Here is a 16,748-nt window from a genome sequence, read left to right as displayed (position 1 = left end):
GGGGGGGGGGGTCGCACTCAGAGGCTTGCTATATGAAAGGGGTCACCAGTAGAAAAGTTTGAGAACCACTGTATTACAACATTTAAATACAAAAATAAATCTGTTGAATACATGAGCCTCTATCAAAGACTTTGAATTAAAGGCTACTTTTCTATATGAAGAAAGAATCGGGAAAAACATCTTACTTTTGAAGTCAAGCTTTTTAAATATGGCACAATAGGTCAGCCTAAATAATTTAGGAGACTGTCTCATTTTCAAGAGACTGAAACCAGACTAGGAACATAAAATCCAATCACTAGGCATATCTGAAAATTTTCCCAGGAGGACCTGAAATAGTCTGTTTAATTCACTAATTAGTTAAACCCTCTGTTTAATAAATCATTTAGTTGTAAATGTGAAACATGCTTTGATAAGAAGTTTATGTATCCAAAACATAAAAGGGTTTGTTGATTCCAATTTAATTGTATATGCTGTTGTATGTATTTAATTAAATTCCAGTCACCATCCTACTGCAGCTTGACACAAATCATAATTAAAAGGTTAATTATTTAGTAAATAAGCAATGCATCATTCACCATTTTCTAACATACTAAAATGTACAATTAATAAGAATCTGAAAATATTAAGCTATGTAATTGCTTAAATAAATGTATAGTTATGGGGTACCCTCCTAGGTTGCAAAAAGATGTACCAAATCTAATATAAAAGCTCTATTTTGTTGTAAATGAACACATTTTAATGGTTATATCAACCAATGAGAATGCACCTTTCTTTAGAAAATAAAGGAAGTACAAATCAAAAAGTTTATTAAAATCTAGGTTTTCCACTTGGTGATTTAAATAATGATTTAAATCACCTTAATTTAAATCAATGGAGCCTGCTACTTTAGTTATTCTTCCGATTACTCAGATAAAAACAATGCTACAGTAAAAGCTCTTTTATCTAGCACTTCACCAACCGGCAAGCTCTATAAACCAGCATTTCTGATCTACACTGAAAGTCCAGTGGTGCAGAGCCAGCGGGGTGTGGGAGGGAATGCAGGGCGTGCTCCAGGAGGGAGTTTGGGTCCAGGAGGGGGCTTGGGGCAGGGATGCAGGAGGGGGTTGGGGTGTCAGATGGGGGGGAGGGGGTGGCGCTCACCTCCAGCAGCTTCCCACAAACAGCTCCCCATCCCTGCTGTTGCTGCCTCTGTGGCTCCCAGACCATTGGGCCGGGCAGCGCCTGCAGACAGAGACAGTGTGCCTGCTTGCAGAGTCGCCTGGCCGCACCTCTGCCAGGAGCAGCAGGGACAGAGAGATGCCAGAGCTGAGTGCCCCACCCCATCCGGCATCCCAAGCCCCCTCCCAAAGCCTGTGCCCCACAGCCCCTCCCCCGAACTCCAAACCTCTCCCTCTGAGTTAACCGGCATTTTTAATTTACCGGCACCCCCCATTCCCTCAGCATGCCGGTTAAAAAAGCTTTTACTGGATATAGTGTACTAATGGTGGGCTTTTTTCATCGGTGACATTACACAATCCTTTCACATCTCCTCAATATTCACAATTCACATGCTTTAGCCCACCCACTCCACGTTGTCCAGGCAGCTAATCTTTTTTTTTTTTTACTGCTTCCTTCCTTCCACAGCAGCATCTTTGCAAAATTCTACTCAAACACTCGCCTGGGGTGAGAAAGCAAGCAAGCAATTATTATTTTTCTATTATCAGGATAACACCACATACCTCTCATACAGCATTTATTATAAACGTGTAGCACACAAAAATGTATTTTGGATACAAAGTGTCCTCCTTCACTTATATATCTTGAAAAATCAAAAGAAGTTATGCACATAATTTTCAAGATATAGCATCCTCCACTTATGTATCCAAAATAAATGTTTGTGTATTAGTCTTTTCAAAATTTGATATTTAGAGATACTGGTTTTAGATTGCTAATATACTTAAATTAACAGTTAGTCCCCAGATTGAGTATCTTGACTTTTGCTTGTCTAGTCCTATTTAGCTCTGAAGTTCCCCGCCCACAGGAAACTATGGTAGACCTTTAGATAATGGAGCATAAACAACTCCACATTTGTCATTCCATCGGTCCTTGGCATTCCAAAACACTCTGACTAGTTTCTCATACTTTTTAGAGAGAGGGAGTGCTTCAGAGTACTGTTGGTACAGTGATCATGTGGGATATTTGCAGATGCCCACAACTAATGAGTTTCACAGGATGATTTATATTACGGTAACAAAAAATTTTTTTGACATGTTTTATTTTCAGCAACTCGACCAGTGTCTGTTATTTCTTCAGTTGGAGTATATTTTTAAGAAGTATTTTTAAAAGCGGACATTAAATTTTAAACCCATTTTCTTTGGGGAATAGAGATGAGGGGCTGAAGTACCAGTCAAACAATAATTTTTTTTAACAACTGTCTTTTTTGCTGTCCACATACCATGCCCAGCAGAAAGTACAGTAGACCCTCAAAGTTACCAACTGACCCGTCAACCACACATCTCATTTGGAACCAGAAGGACACAATTAGGCAGCAGCAGAGACCAAAATAAATAAATAAAAAATACAGTTGTGTGTTAAACATACACTACTAAAAAAAGGGAAAGCAGAATTTTTTTGTAAAGTTTCAAAGCTGTATCAAGTCAATGTCCAGTTGTAAACTTTTGAGAGTAACTGTAACATTTTGTTCAGAGTTATGAACATTTCACAGTTATAAAGAACCTCCATTCCAGACATGTTTGTAACTCTGAGGTTCTACTGTAAGCCTATTACAACACTGTTCTCCAGTTCAAAAAAGCCGTATTATTCACGTCCAAAATTACTCGTCTACCGCTCAGCAAAGTAAGGACACTTCTACACTGCACAGAAAGGCCTGAATTCTGCAAAAACTTAGGTACGGGGCTTAACTTCACACACTGCGAGTAGTCTACTATTCACAACGGGTAAATTTAGCCACATGCCTAAGGGTACGTCTTCACTACCCGCCATATTGGTGGGTAGCAATCGATTTATCCAGGATCGATATATCGATCCCTGAACGCACTCCCCGTCGATCCCGTGCTGTGCGGACCCCAGGTAAGTCGATCTGAGATATGCAATTTCAGCTACGTGAATAACATAGCTGAAATCGAAGTATCTTAGATCGATCCCCCCCCCCCAGCATAGACCAGCCCTAAGTCTCTGCAGGATCAGGGCCTAACTGTGAAAGCAAGCTGACTATTGCTCAGTGGACTCAACAAGTTGCATCATAAAGCTAATTCATGTATGTGACCCAAGGACCTTTTAATCCCAACAGGCAAAGGGTTACAGAAATGTCATGAGTCTGGTGTGTACATTAAGTCACTAAAGAATATAATGTGAGGTCTCAAATGAAAGCTGCTGTCACACCGGTCTGTGAAACGTAGACACAGACACTATGTAAGGAGCTATGTTTTTAAAGTCAGTATCAAGGTATTAATCACCAGCAAAGGTGAAAAACAGGTTTTCCTCCAAACAGGAGGTAAGAAGTGTCTCTCTCTGGATGTAGATTAAGCAGTATAAACTAACACAACAGATAACATTAACTTTGTATGTAAATGGGTAATGAAGTGATGTGAAATCAACAGGAAAGTAGCACACAGTAAAAACAAGCCAAGGGTGATTTTTCTGAATATGAACAAAGATAATGAGGCAATGACGACAGTCCCTCACCCTGCACCTAGAAAGCAAACGGGCAGTGCATTTAAATTCGTGAAAACAGTATCTCAGCCAACCTTGGCTGAAAATGCTACAGAGAACTTTAGGTGAGATAAAGTTCTTTAGATAGGAGATGAACCTGGTAGTTAAATTTAGTCTCTAGAAAGCGTGTTATATTGTTTTATATATGAAGTATTTGCTTCCAATATTCTTACTCACCTTGAATCTTGGATAATAAATATATTCTTGTTTTCAATGTAAACATATCTAAGGGCTTAATGTTAAGCAAAGTCCTTATCCTGAGTTGAATCTTACAAGCTAGGGTGTTCTGTTCCATTAGGAATAGCAGATCTGGTAATTCTGCGTGTAACCTGTGTCGGGACTAGGCAAAGTAAGGGGTGGGATGGTCAAGACAAGTGGTTAACAGGCTGGTGCACGTTAGGAAGCGGACACCGAGTTAAGACTTCCTCAGGCTCCGAGTTCTGGGTACCCTGAGAACCATCACAATACAGTTCTGGGGTGGATAGCAGATCTAGGATTCTCTCTACTCCCATAGTAATTTGACATTAATTTTCTTCCTATATGTGACAGACTAAATGATTCACATAGTCTGACATGTGTCAAATATAAAATACCAATTTTATAAATGCAAAATTATTCTATCAAAGATAGAGAAGAATAAGTTTTTTCTTTACAATTACAGCCAAAATTTGCAAGACATTAGTGATTTTGCTCAATTAGAGAAATCTTGAAGAAGACTGGCTTTCAGAAAGTACCATGCACACCCAACTTCAAGAAATCAAGTCCCTTTAAGGCATCTCACTTTTGGCATCGTTTGGTGCACCAAAAAAACCCACTATTTTTGAAAATCCTACCTATGTTAACTTGCCTACTACATTTTCCTTCTTCGTCAGAGTTATGTTTGACTGACCTCTTAAAATTTTACAAACACGATTTTTTAATCGGGAATAAAGTACAAGATTAAAACCGCAAGCTTAGCCAATCATTTACCAAAAAAGCAAATCCCCCCTCTCTTAAAAGTCGCATATATGAAGGAGAAAAGGCGATAAAAAAAGTCTGACTATAGTAAGGGAATCTCCCCTTAAAACTACCAATCAGGACAGTTTTTGAGTGCGTTTAAATGCTGCGTGTTATAAAATAGTTTCAGATATTAGATCTATTCCCAAACATGGAGAAAGGTATAAAGGGGCGGGGAGGAACAGAGGGATCCGCCGGAACGCGAGCTATGGAGAGTCTGGACTCCAAGGCGCCCTTTCCCCCGTCGCAGGAGCACCCGCCCCTCAGGGCCAGCACGTAGCTAAGCCCAAAGCAGACGTTCCCAAGACTCTTTGCTTTCCTCGCAAACCGGGGGACGGCGGGGGACAGGAACTTCTGGAAGAAGAGGTGAAGGTGGCAAGTAGCCTCCCCTCCCCCACACTGAAGCCTATTATGGCGCCGCCAAGGGGAGGAGGTGGACGCCATTTTGTCTACGCGCGTACCCGGTTCCCTCGACTCAGATCCCCCCGTCCTCTCGCTTCCCCGCTCCCTAAAACACCCCATGATGAGGAGCACCTACTGCCATGCTCGAGCGCTTGGGGTTTCGCTCCCCTCACAGGCTCCTCAGAGGGACCCAGCCTCCCTCGACGGCTGCGGGCGGCTCTAGAGCTCACTGACTGAAGCCGACAGACCCCGCCCGCTTACTCCAGCGCCTCCTACCGGGTACCCGGATGTAACAATGGCCGCGGGAGGATGACCGCAGTGCATTCTGGGGATGAAGGAGGAACCTGTTACCTTAGCAACGGCAGTGAAGGGCCAACCCTAGGAGGCGGGAGGGACGGGGGAGCGATAGCCACTCTAGTTAGTTCCCCGGGCTCGCCTTTACGTTTGACCCTTACTGCATCCTGTAGCTGCCTGAGATGGAACAGGGACATTCCCGCCAATTTGAATCTCAGACTGTGAGGCAGCTGCCGGAGTAGAGCTTTATGACCCACGCCCAGCTCGCTCGCTACCTCCCTCCTATGACTGAGGGGAGAGAGACTTTTATACAGTGCCTGTGGGCTGAGGCGTTGCTACTGGATGCCAAGCTAAGGTAATGTTGGGGGGGGGGTGGTACTGATAAAGCACCCCTGAGCGGGGAGGAGGTTGATAAGGCACTGGGGGGGGGTGTCATGCGGACAAGGTACTCTGAGGAGAGGTGGGGATCCTTGGGGTGAGCTGAAGCTTATGTGAAGTGCAGCGTTGTCAACCACAAATCATGAGTCAGACCCCCTCCAAGTCTGAGATTGGTCCCCCCCATGAGGATTTCTTTTAGAGATTATTTTGAGGTTTGGATTTGTCTTAATGTTTGGCCAACAGTCCCCTGTTTGTGTGGTCGTGCATGTTGTCAGTGCTCCCTTGGCTTATTAAGGTTATTCTGGCCCCTGTTGTGGGAGCTCTCCGTCCACATCTGCCCTGCCCCTCCCTAACAATTATTTCCACCCCCACTCATCAGTTCTGCACCCAGCCTCCTCCGGGGCTCTCCATCCACCTCTCCCAAGCTGGGCAGGGCAACTGGTCTTCCATGGCTAAGGGGCAACTCCAGGGGCTCTTCAGCTCCTCTCCTCTCTCAAATGCTGGATGTTGCATGGAGGGTGGGGTGAGCTGTTTCTTCTTCCCTTTTCTCAGAATGATGTAGGCTCAGCTCCCCCTGTATGGAAAGAGCTCTGCCTGGCTCCTGGAGTGCTGCTTGCATGTGATTTCAGTCACCCTGGGCTGTAAAGGATTAGAGAAAGGAGCCCCTAAGCACCATTAAAAAGTGCTTCAGATTAACATCCAAGGTATTACCAAGCCAGCTATTCATTACTTGGCTCAATGTGGGGTGAAGTGTATTTCAGGTTTGATCTATGAAGAGACCCTTAGAGTGCTGAAGGTGTTGGAGAATGTGATCTATACTGCTGACCCATAAGCTCTGAGCATGCCAAGCAAGAGAGACCATATTGACTATGGATGTGGTTTATGCTCTGAAGCGCCAGGGTTGTACTCTTTATGATCACTAAGTCAACAGGATAACACAAAGGCTGCCTCCTGGAGAAGCTCAGATTTGCTGTTTTCTCCCCTGCCTTACCACTTGGGGAAGAGCAGCAAATCAGAGTAGGTTTCAGGGCAACTGCACCTGTATTCCTCCTCTGTGGTCCAGCAAGGGCACATGTTCTTGACTCCAGCCATCACCTGTCTTGGATAGATTCTCTGCCCCTTCTGAGCAAGGTGACACGTATTTCCAGGCTAAACAGTTCCCTGTCTGTACTGTATTACTCCCCAAAAACAGACTGCCTAAGCAGGCCTTCTTTGCTTCTCTCCTCAAATGGCAGACAATGTAATTGCCAACAGTTATAATTTGCTACATAATTCTTTCTTAGCAAGGACTCATTAACATAAAAGCATTACAGAATACATTAAAAGCCAATAAAAACCTACATACATGACAAACTTACCAGAGATCACCCCTGACTCCAGCAGGGGCTCTGGTTGGTAATTAGGCCTTAAAACCCCATATGGGTTTTTTCTTGTGGTCACAAGTTTAATCAGAGCCTGTGCAGGCCAAAGACCTTCCAAACCTTCCCTAAGGATTGTGCCCCGCTTGGACCAGAGGTCCTGTCTGTTTGCTGGATCAAAAAGAAGACCCTGAATCACTTATTTTGGTTATATACCCTGAGTTCTTTTTGTCTGTTGGTCCCTAGAGCATCTAGTTTAACTAGTATATGTAAGCATCTCTTCAGGTGGTGGTATTACAACCTGAATGAGTTTGCCTAATCATGATCCATTGCTCTTCATTCTTGGAGGGCTGTGGTCTCTTCCCCATTGAAATTTCCTACATGAGGGATTGTATACAAGTGTAAAATTAAAGAATTAAAAAAAGTTAGCTTATGTCTAGTTAAGGAAATGTTTTGAAGAAAGGCCCTGACTAGCAACTTGAAGGAAGGCCTTGAAAATAATAAGTGATAAGGCCAGAAGGAATAAATTAGGGAGGATGTCTGGCTCAGAGACTAAACTAATGAGATAAGGGATAGTTTCTAAAAAGAAGGCCTCTGACCGATAGGGGTGACTGCAGATGGTTTTAAATTAAAAAAAAAAAAAAATACACACCACACCCTCTTAAAATGAGCCAACATGGACCTTCCCACCCCACATATCAGTGGTCTCCTGTGTGACAGGTTGAACAAAAAAAAGCTGTTGGATAGCAGGAAGGAGGGGAAGAGATAAGGAGGAAAGGCCTTGGGAAGAAAGAATGTTGTAAATCTTATTTGAATTAAGACTGGAAATAAGGGTGAATGGGTAATGACATTACTTGTTTGTTAAAGGGAATTAAAAAGTCAGCTCTTAAAGGGTTCATTGCCAATACCCACCTGACCATGTTGGACCCAACCAAGGTGGGTCCAAGCACTCCTGGATTTAACCTGTTTGGAAGTATCTTGATCAAATGCTTATGTTTTGTTAGTGTTCAGATGTAGTAAAATTACTTATTTGGGCTTTTTGGGGATGTTCAGAGCAACTGTATAATGTACCATTTCACCTTTGGATTTAATACAAGAATTTGATTAAATTGGCATTTGATAATTTCCCATATTAATCATTTCATATATTAATTTGAATACCTAAATAGTACATAGACACTTGCATTTTTAATACAATGAATTCCTAACATACTTAAACTAAATTCAGTAATTAAGTCAATAAGGTTTGTCTAGGACAGGGGTCGGCAACCTACGGCACGCATGCCAATCATGGCACGCAAGCCGATTTTGAGTGGCACGCTGCCTGTCCTGTGAGAGGAGGAGGAGAGGTGGGGCAGGAACGCACCACGCTGGGGGAAGAAGTGGGGGAGGAGGGAAGCTTGGCTGCAGCAGGACCAAGCTTCTGCTTCCTGCAACCGCAGGGGAGACTGGTAAGGACGGGGTCTTAGTGAAGGGGATGGAGGTAGAACAGGGCATCTCTCTCCCAGCCCCCTGCCATGAGCACCCCCAAGAGCCAAGCAACCCAGCCCTCTGCCCTGACCTTCGCCCCTGCCCCCAACGCCCAGCCTTCTACCCAGCGGGCTGAGCAGGCTGGCGGTGTAAGATCAGCATTTTAATTTTAAATGAAGCTTCTTAAACATATTGAAAACCACAAGGTTTTTTTTATGTACAATAGTTTAGTTATATAATGTAGACTTATAGAGAGACACCGTCTAAAAACATTAAACTGTATTACCAGCATGCAAAACCTTAAATTAAAGTGAATAAATGAAGACTCGGCACACCACTTCTGAAAGGTTGCCTATCCCAATATAGAATCATAGTATTACAACAAAGTCAGTGGGTTTTGTGAGATAATTGTTTAAATGTCACTTTGCTTTAATGCCATTTAGCTTTTGCTACTATAAATTGCTATCTGTTTATCAGAGGTAAAGAATTTCTTCAACATGTGGAATTGTATTGAACTTCTGACAAATGATGACACAGGAAGTGGACGACTGAACATAGGTTCAAGACAAGAATGTGGAACTGCCCTGTACCAAGAGAATACGCTAGTTAAAATAACTTCCTCTGAAAAGGTAGAATTTATCAGTATCAGAGCTTATTATGCTGGAATTTATTGGAACTACACCTCTACCCTGATATAACATGACCCAATATAACATGAATTCAGATATAAAGCAGTAAAGTAGTGCTCTGGGGGGGGGAGGAAGCACACTCCAGTGGATCAAACCAAGTTCGCTATAACACAACACGGTTTCACCTTGTAACAAAGTTCCTCCTCTATCTTGGTGGGTCCTGCACTTATTGGTGGATTTTCTTGCCTCAGAGATTCACCATGTGGGTTGGGGGAACAGCCCAGAGACTTCCCCTCTGGAAGAACCCACCATCCAGGTCAATTGGGAGGTTTGGGGGGAACCTAGGCCCACCCTCTACTCCAGGTTCCAGCCTAGGGCCCTGTGGACTGTAGCTGTCTATAGAGCCTCCTGTAACAGCTGCATGACAGCTACAAGTCCCTGGGCTACTTCCCCATGGCCTCCTCCAAACACCTTCCTTATTCTCACCACAGGACCTTCCTCCTGGTGTCTGATAACACTTGTGCTCCTCAGTCCTCCAGCAGCACACCCTCTTTGCACTTCTTGCTCCCAGCTCCTCACACTCACACCACAAACTGAAGTGAGCTCCTTTTAAAACCCAGGTGCCCTGATTAGCCTGCCTTAATTGATTCTAGCAGCTTCTTCTTTATTGGCTCCAGGTGTCCTAATTAGCCTGCCTGCCTTAACTGGTTCTAGCAGGTTCCTGATTACTCTAGTGCAGCCCCTGATCTGGTTACTCAGGGAAGAGAAAACTACTCATCCAGTGACCAGTATATTTGCCCTCTACCAGACTCCTGTACCCTGTCTGGTTCCCTTCGTTTGACCCTTTGACCTCACTCCTGTCCCTGTTCTTTTATTAGTTGTCCCCTGTAATTTTTTGGTCTCCAGGCCCTGTAGACCCCCCCTTAGGCTGGGGGGAATCCTTTAGCAGTGGGTGGGCTTCGCTTTACCGCCCACATCCTGGATCCCAATAGGACCAGACTCCTGTACCCCGTCTGGTTCCCTTCATTTGACCCTTTGACCTCACTCCTGTCCCTGTTCTTTTATTAGTTGTCCCCCGTAACTTTTTGGTCTCCAGGTCCTGTTGACCCCCCCTAGGCTGGGGAGGGATCCTTTAGCAGTGGGCAAGCTTTGCCCGCCCACTTCCTGGATCCCAATAGGACCAGACTCCTGTACCCCACTGGTCTGGGTCTGTCACAACCTATAACGCAGTAAGATTTTTTGGCTCCCAAAGACAGCGTTATATCGAGGTAGAGGTGTATGTAAAAAAATTGTTTTAGACTAATAGACTATTACATATTGTCTTTTTAATTGTTGAAAAGCATTACTCTTATCTGTATTTTTAAAGGTACTTTTCGTTGCTTATATTTCATAGCTCTTCTTTTTATTTCTAAGGTCTTGTGTAATCCAAAACTATATGCATGCAACTCAAGTGATGGCTGTATTATTGTGGCTGACAGATCAGTGGCACTTCTTGATAGCATTTGCCAGTCTTTTCAGATGCACATTCAGTTTGGTGAGTTTATTGTTTTGGAATTAAACTAACTGTAAGTGAAAATTGCGTATGGATTCAGTTAATTAAAAACAGTATTATTATTTTTTAACTGAAAATACAGGAAGTATCCTTCATCAATATATCCTAGATTTTAAAAAAAACAACAACCCATCATTATAACAGAACATTTGTATAAACAATACAGCACCTCTGTTGCCTCTAGAGGTCATTAACAAAGCTCCTATTAACTTTATTGGGGATGTGTCTGAGTGCAGAGGTCCACCTATATGAAACTCTTTGCAGGATTGAGGTCTGAAGTCTCAATTCTGGAAACATTTATGCGTGAGCTTAATATTAAATATGTGGGGAATCCTAATGGCTTCTGTAGGACTATTCACATGAATGAAGATGTGTGTGTATTTGCAGGATTGGGATCAAAAAGTGAAACTACAGATATGATCCAAAGACTCCCCAATTTGCATCTTGAGTGAAAATTGGGAGAGATCAAATCTATATAACCATGGAGACAAACTATATCTGCTATTTTTATTACCTTAAAAGTATGTAATATGTGAGAAAGAAACATGACCAACTAATTGCTTTTAGTTGAAAAAGATTTATTAACACAAGTTAAACAAAACCATTTATATTATAGAATACAAAACCCTGTTGATATTAGAACAGTGATTTACCAGCTCTTCACACAAAATGAATTGTGGACAATTTTTAGAATCATTATATTTGTCTCAAGCCTGATTTTGGGAGGTTTGTGCTGGGCTATTATAAATTGCTGAACTTGTATTTTTAACTTGTATCAAGGGTGCCTAGAGCACCATTTCTCAAATGCGGCCACAGCAGCTTCTTGGGTGGTGATGGGGAGTGGGGTCAGCAAAGCATGTCTCCGGAGACAGGTGGGATACAACGCTCAAGGAGCAAGGTGAGCTCTCTACCTGGGAGGGGACGGAGGGGCTTAGTGGGGATTGGACTTCAGCCCTGGGGTGGTTAGGCAGTGGGGACTTAGGGAGCCTGGCTGCAGACTAGGACTCCAGCCATGGGGTTCCAGCCTCCAACCCCTGGCCACACGGTAGTGGGCTCCGATCCCGGTTCTGGCCATGTGGTGCCGACCCCTAATCCCGCCAGCGGCCGCTGACCCCATGCGCTGACTCCCATCTGTGTGCATTGACCCCCAGCCCTAGTCACTGATCCCAGGTGCCGGCCCCAGGCACCAACCCTGAGCTCCAGTGGCTGCTGGCCATGGGTGCGGATCCCCGGTGCTGGCCTTGGGCTTCTGGGGGGGTAGGCTCTGCAAACCCCCCCCCCCCCCCCCTCAGCCATCACCCTGACATCTGCTGCCTCACCCCTCCACTCAGGTCTTAACTTGCCAGGACTTGCTGTGAAAAGTGACATTAAACCTACAAATATCACTTTTCAAGCATTATTTTTATTATTGAATCTGCAAAAAACCCCTACATGAATAAATTGCAATGATCTTGATGTATATACATGCATATTTATTTGTTTTTCCTAAAGTTAATTAAGTATTTTAGAGAAAAGTGTCAGTGCGGCCACAAGCAAGAGTTGGTGGCAGCATTCTGAGGCCACCAAAAAATTTGTTGAGAACCCCTGGCTTAGAGCATGTGGAAGAATGCTCCTTTCTTAGCACTTCTATAAATCAAAATAAATATTTGAAGGAATTTGAGATGCTGCACTACTAACTTTATTCATGCTTGAACTGCATTGTCTATGACAATCTAATATTTGAAATTTTGGTCTGGAATTTTCAGATACTGAAGTGGATGTGGTTGGTTTGTGTCAAAAAGGACAGTTTCTTGTAGTCGGTGAGAGAAGTGGTAACCTACATCTTCTTCATGTACCATCAAAGCAAACTTTGCTAACTAATGTACGGAACTTACTTTTTTGCTCCATTCTCAGTTGCTTGCATGCTTTCTTAGTTGTGTCAAATACCAAAATATTAATAAACTGAGTATCTTGAAGGTGACTCTTGCTTTGGCTGACTATGCATGTTAGGTTATAAGGAACTTTTTTCCCCACCCCCATAAAATGTCCTGCGAGTAACAGATCTAGTGAACTTTATTTAAAAACAAAACACAGGCCTGGTCCCCACTAACCCCCCACTTCGGACTAAGGTACGCAAATTCAGCTACGTTAATAACGTAGCTGAATTCAAAGTACCTTAGTCCAAACTTACCGTGGGTCCAGATGCGGCAGGGAGGCTCCCCCGTCGATGCCGCGTACTCCTCTCGCCGAGCTGGAGTACCAGCGTCGACGCGAGCACTTCTGGGATCGATTTATCGCGTCTAAACCAGACGCGATAAATCGATCCCAGAACATCGATTGCCTGCCACCGGACCCTCCGGTAAGTGTAGACATACCCACAGCCCCATTTTGTATGAGGATAAGGACTATTTCTCTAAGAGTGTGCAGGATTGATCTCTAAAGTAATTATTTATGTTACCAATTCCTTATTATTCAAAATTGCACGTTAATGCAGAATTTCTGGAGGGAAAAAAGTATAGGTTAACATTAATATGCATTATTTCCTAACACATAATTTTAATCCAGTATGGAATAAAATTTGTCTTTATGTTGACTTGTATTTTAGGTTTTGGTTCAGAAATCTGCAAATGAAAAGACTTATCTAAACCTTATTATAGAAAAAGATAATGCAGATGGAGGTACGTTTTTTTTCTTATAATTCTTCCTAAAATAGCCTGGTCTTAACTTTCAGAAGAAAAAATAAGATGGATGCGATCTTAACCGTGAGTAATTTATCTGTAATAAAAATGTATGTGCTGTGATAGCTGGATTTGACCCGTTAGGGCTCAACCCTGCAAGTGTGGAGCACTCTGGCCCTGATCTGACAGAGCACATCAGCACATGCCTAACTTTAAGCATAGGAGGAGTCAGTCCCATTGAACTGCATTCTTAAAGTTAAGCACATGCTTATGTACTTTGGTGGATCAGGGCCAGAGTGCTCTGCACCTTCCAGGGTTGAACTCTTGACTGAGCTCATGTCTGACAACCTCAGGAAAACAAGGAGAAGTGTGCTACTTAGTAACAGTTTGTGTAGGTTATATTTTTCTGTACATCTCCTCTTGCTGTGTATTAATATTTAAAAGTGGATATTCACATGCATTCAGGATATTGTTTAAGAGGCTGTCTCATTGCTCCTTTAAGGCCAGAGCCTGTAAACATACATGTACTTAACTATATACATGTGAGCATTTCCATTCACTTTAGTGGAACTTCTTGTATGTGTACGGTTAAGCACAAGGATAAGTGTTTGCAGAATCCAGACCACAATCACTTACTAAAGTGTTTTGGTTAAATTTAATTTCAGATTTTTAATTTTTTTTATTTATAAAATATTGGGAGATAAGCATGTTATTTGGGATGACTGTACTCCAGAACTTTTCATTTTCCACAGCTACTGTCCCAGGAAAACTGCTCAAGTTTCCTATATATAGTTTTAATTAATTATTATGCCCCACTTGACAGGTGGCACAGGCAATAGGGCCTGATCCAAAGCCCACTGAAAGCAGTGGAAAGACTCCTATTGACATTGCATCAGGCCCAACCTGAGCATCTGGTTATTCTTGTGATGAAATCTTGACTTCTATGAAGTCAACATCAAAACTCCCATTAACTTTAGTGGTGAAGGATTTCACCCTTATACATTGTAAGTACACTGAGTCTTTAATAGTCATTAGTTTCACTTCTGTTAATCTAATCGAAGAAGCCAAATTGCATTGTTTGCAACTACATTTTTTGGTACTAATTTACATATTGAACTGCTTATTGATGGATTTTTTTTTTTTTTTTTTTGGAAATTTTTTTTTTGACAGATCTATTTAAGGTAGTTAGTGACTAAAATTTTATAATGCCTGGTGGATGCTTTTTTTAAAAAAAAGTTCTGATGCATGCCTTTTTACCAGTACTGGCTTCTATGTGAAGTACTTTGAGTTCTTTTTTGTTATTTAGAAGTTTGACATCAATATTCGTTTTTTCCTCTGTTTGGCATATGTTCCCTCTGAAACTAACCTGGTTCTGGTTGTTTCTTTCTTTATGCACTACCCGTCTTTGCTGAGGCATCTCTTCAAATAGTACCTAGATATGAATGTCTGGGGTGATACATTTTCATTGGAGAGACTGTAACTTCAGATATCCTTTCCTTCGCTGGTCTGACAGCATTGACCGGTGGGAATTAAGGGGATGAATTTAGGATCTATTCTCTCTGGACACTAGTGTGAGGTTTTTAATTTATGTTGTTAGTTTATTTTTAGCAGGTAGCATCTTTTTGGTTGACTTAGAACCAGTTGTGAGAACTTTACTTTATTTTTACATATATGAATGCCTATTAACTTCAGAACCTCATGATTTGGCCTTTAATGGTGCATATGTACTTAGTGACAGTGATAAGGTGATTTTTTGTGAAGTTACAATAATACTTAACAGCATCACTAGTATCAACCAAGTTCTATGAATGATGTCATTCAGCTGCTGTTAGAGTTGCATGGGGTAATCTCAGGCTGTGTTATGCATGTATGTTCTTAATTTTGGTTCCACATATATTTTAAATCTTTCTGTGCTTGGTAATGTTCTTACTTTAATAAATAAAATGTAACTAGTTTTCACCAGATTAGAATTTTAAAATAGATCAAAGTTTGAGCTAAATAATTTTTACCCTTTTAGAAACTTAAGTTTGTTGTATTTGTGTTTTATTTTTATAGGAATCTATCATATATTCATTCTCACAAGCAATGGATTCTTTTGCATTATGTGCGTCCCACTTGCAAAAATTCAGGAAGGTATGATGATACAACTCATGTTTAAAATAAAATTCTGGAGCGCTGTGTATTAACCTATAACAACTAAAATACTTGTGTGCTGCTTTTTATAGTGGCTAAGAGTCCAATCCTGTGAAGTGTTGAGTGACCTCAACTCCTATTGGCTTCAGAGAGAGCTGAGAATGTTCAGCAACTTCCAGGAAATGGTCTTAAAAACACTACGAATGAGTAAGATAGTGTGAACTAATTGTGAATGATGCAAGGTTTTAGTTTGTCTAAAAAAAAAAAAAAAAACCAAAAACCCTAGTTTTGTATACCATTCCCCCCCTCTTCCTCCCCCGCAAATTACTTATAGTTTACATTCCCTTCACTAATTCTGTTTGTTTCTTATTGAGAGTATTGCTTGTTACAGGAATAGAATTCCAAGTCATAGTATTACTGTGTTAGTTATATTGAAGAATATTAGAAATTACTTTAATGAGGTCACCAACAGCACCGGACCACCCTGGGCTTACAAAAAGTTAATTTTCTGTAATGCCTGACCACTGGAAAAGCATGTGAACTTTGATTATAGTGGTGTTAGTGCTGTACAGAGCTGTCAGGTTGGCATTACTGCTGTCCAAAATGAAACTATGAAATTACGAAACTATATTTTTTGTTTACTTTTTTTTATTATTTTTATGTAGCAATTGACAAGATGGACATGATTACAGCAAAGAAGGTAAATGCAGTATCTGCTAGTGTGCCACCTGGTGTATCTGTTACAAATTTCCAGTTTACAAAACTTTGATATGTATAGCTTATCAAACACTTTTTGTTTGAAAATTTTTTAATTGCTGTAAAGCTAACTGATAAATGGGTAAACTGAAGTTTTCTTTACATCCTAAAGTTAGCATTTAAGTTTTAACAAACTTATTTATTATTCCATAAATAACTCTGTTTTCATGTTTCCAGTTACAAGGAATGATCAAGACTGCTTATATTTCTACAAAGGATTATCACACCCTTGGTTGTCTGAATTTTGTGATTGGTGACTCGATGAACAACATCCTGCTGATAATTGGGGTAAATTTACATATGATATTTTACTGAAAAATTTTTTATGGAGACAAATGATTAAAATTATCTGATGCATTAAGATGTCTATAAATGTAATGATATTGCAGACTATCAGTAATCTTTTGATCGA

The 16,748-nt window shown here is 41.5% G+C and overlaps 2 protein-coding genes across 6 annotated transcripts in view; one reads left to right on the top strand and one right to left on the bottom strand.

Moving 5' to 3' along the window:
* RSRC2 (arginine and serine rich coiled-coil 2) overlaps positions 1–5,400 on the bottom strand; it is a 22,050-nt gene extending 16,650 nt beyond the window's left edge. For all 4 annotated transcript variants that reach the window (XM_034790728.1, XM_034790730.1, XM_034790726.1 and 1 more), the window contains exon 1: positions 5,246–5,400. Coding sequence is in view for 2 of the 4 variants with exons in the window: in XM_034790726.1 (XP_034646617.1) it covers positions 5,246–5,251 (6 nt within the window). In the remaining 2 variants the exon portion in view is untranslated. The remainder of the gene's footprint in view (positions 1–5,245) is intronic.
* A 145-nt stretch (positions 5,401–5,545) lies between these two features.
* Positions 5,546–16,748, top strand: part of KNTC1 (kinetochore associated 1) — a 73,693-nt gene continuing 62,490 nt past the window's right edge. Inside the window, exons 1-8 of one of the 2 annotated variants that reach the window (XM_034790724.1) lie at positions 5,546–5,758; positions 9,087–9,238; positions 10,652–10,772; positions 12,536–12,651; positions 13,375–13,447; positions 15,503–15,580; positions 16,246–16,280; positions 16,514–16,624. In XM_034790724.1, the coding sequence (XP_034646615.1) occupies positions 9,107–9,238; positions 10,652–10,772; positions 12,536–12,651; positions 13,375–13,447; positions 15,503–15,580; positions 16,246–16,280; positions 16,514–16,624 (666 nt within the window). In that variant the 5' untranslated portion in view covers positions 5,546–5,758; positions 9,087–9,106. The remainder of the gene's footprint in view (positions 5,759–9,086; positions 9,239–10,651; positions 10,773–12,535; positions 12,652–13,374; positions 13,448–15,502; positions 15,581–16,245; positions 16,281–16,513; positions 16,625–16,748) is intronic. The other variant, XM_034790725.1, reaches the window with a different exon arrangement.

Source organism: Trachemys scripta, chromosome 15 (genome assembly GCF_013100865.1).
Source record: "Trachemys scripta elegans isolate TJP31775 chromosome 15, CAS_Tse_1.0, whole genome shotgun sequence".
Lineage (NCBI taxonomy): Eukaryota > Metazoa > Chordata > Testudines > Emydidae > Trachemys > Trachemys scripta.
The sequence above is the reverse complement of the archived record's forward strand: the minus strand, read 5'-3'. Positions and strand labels throughout refer to the sequence as shown.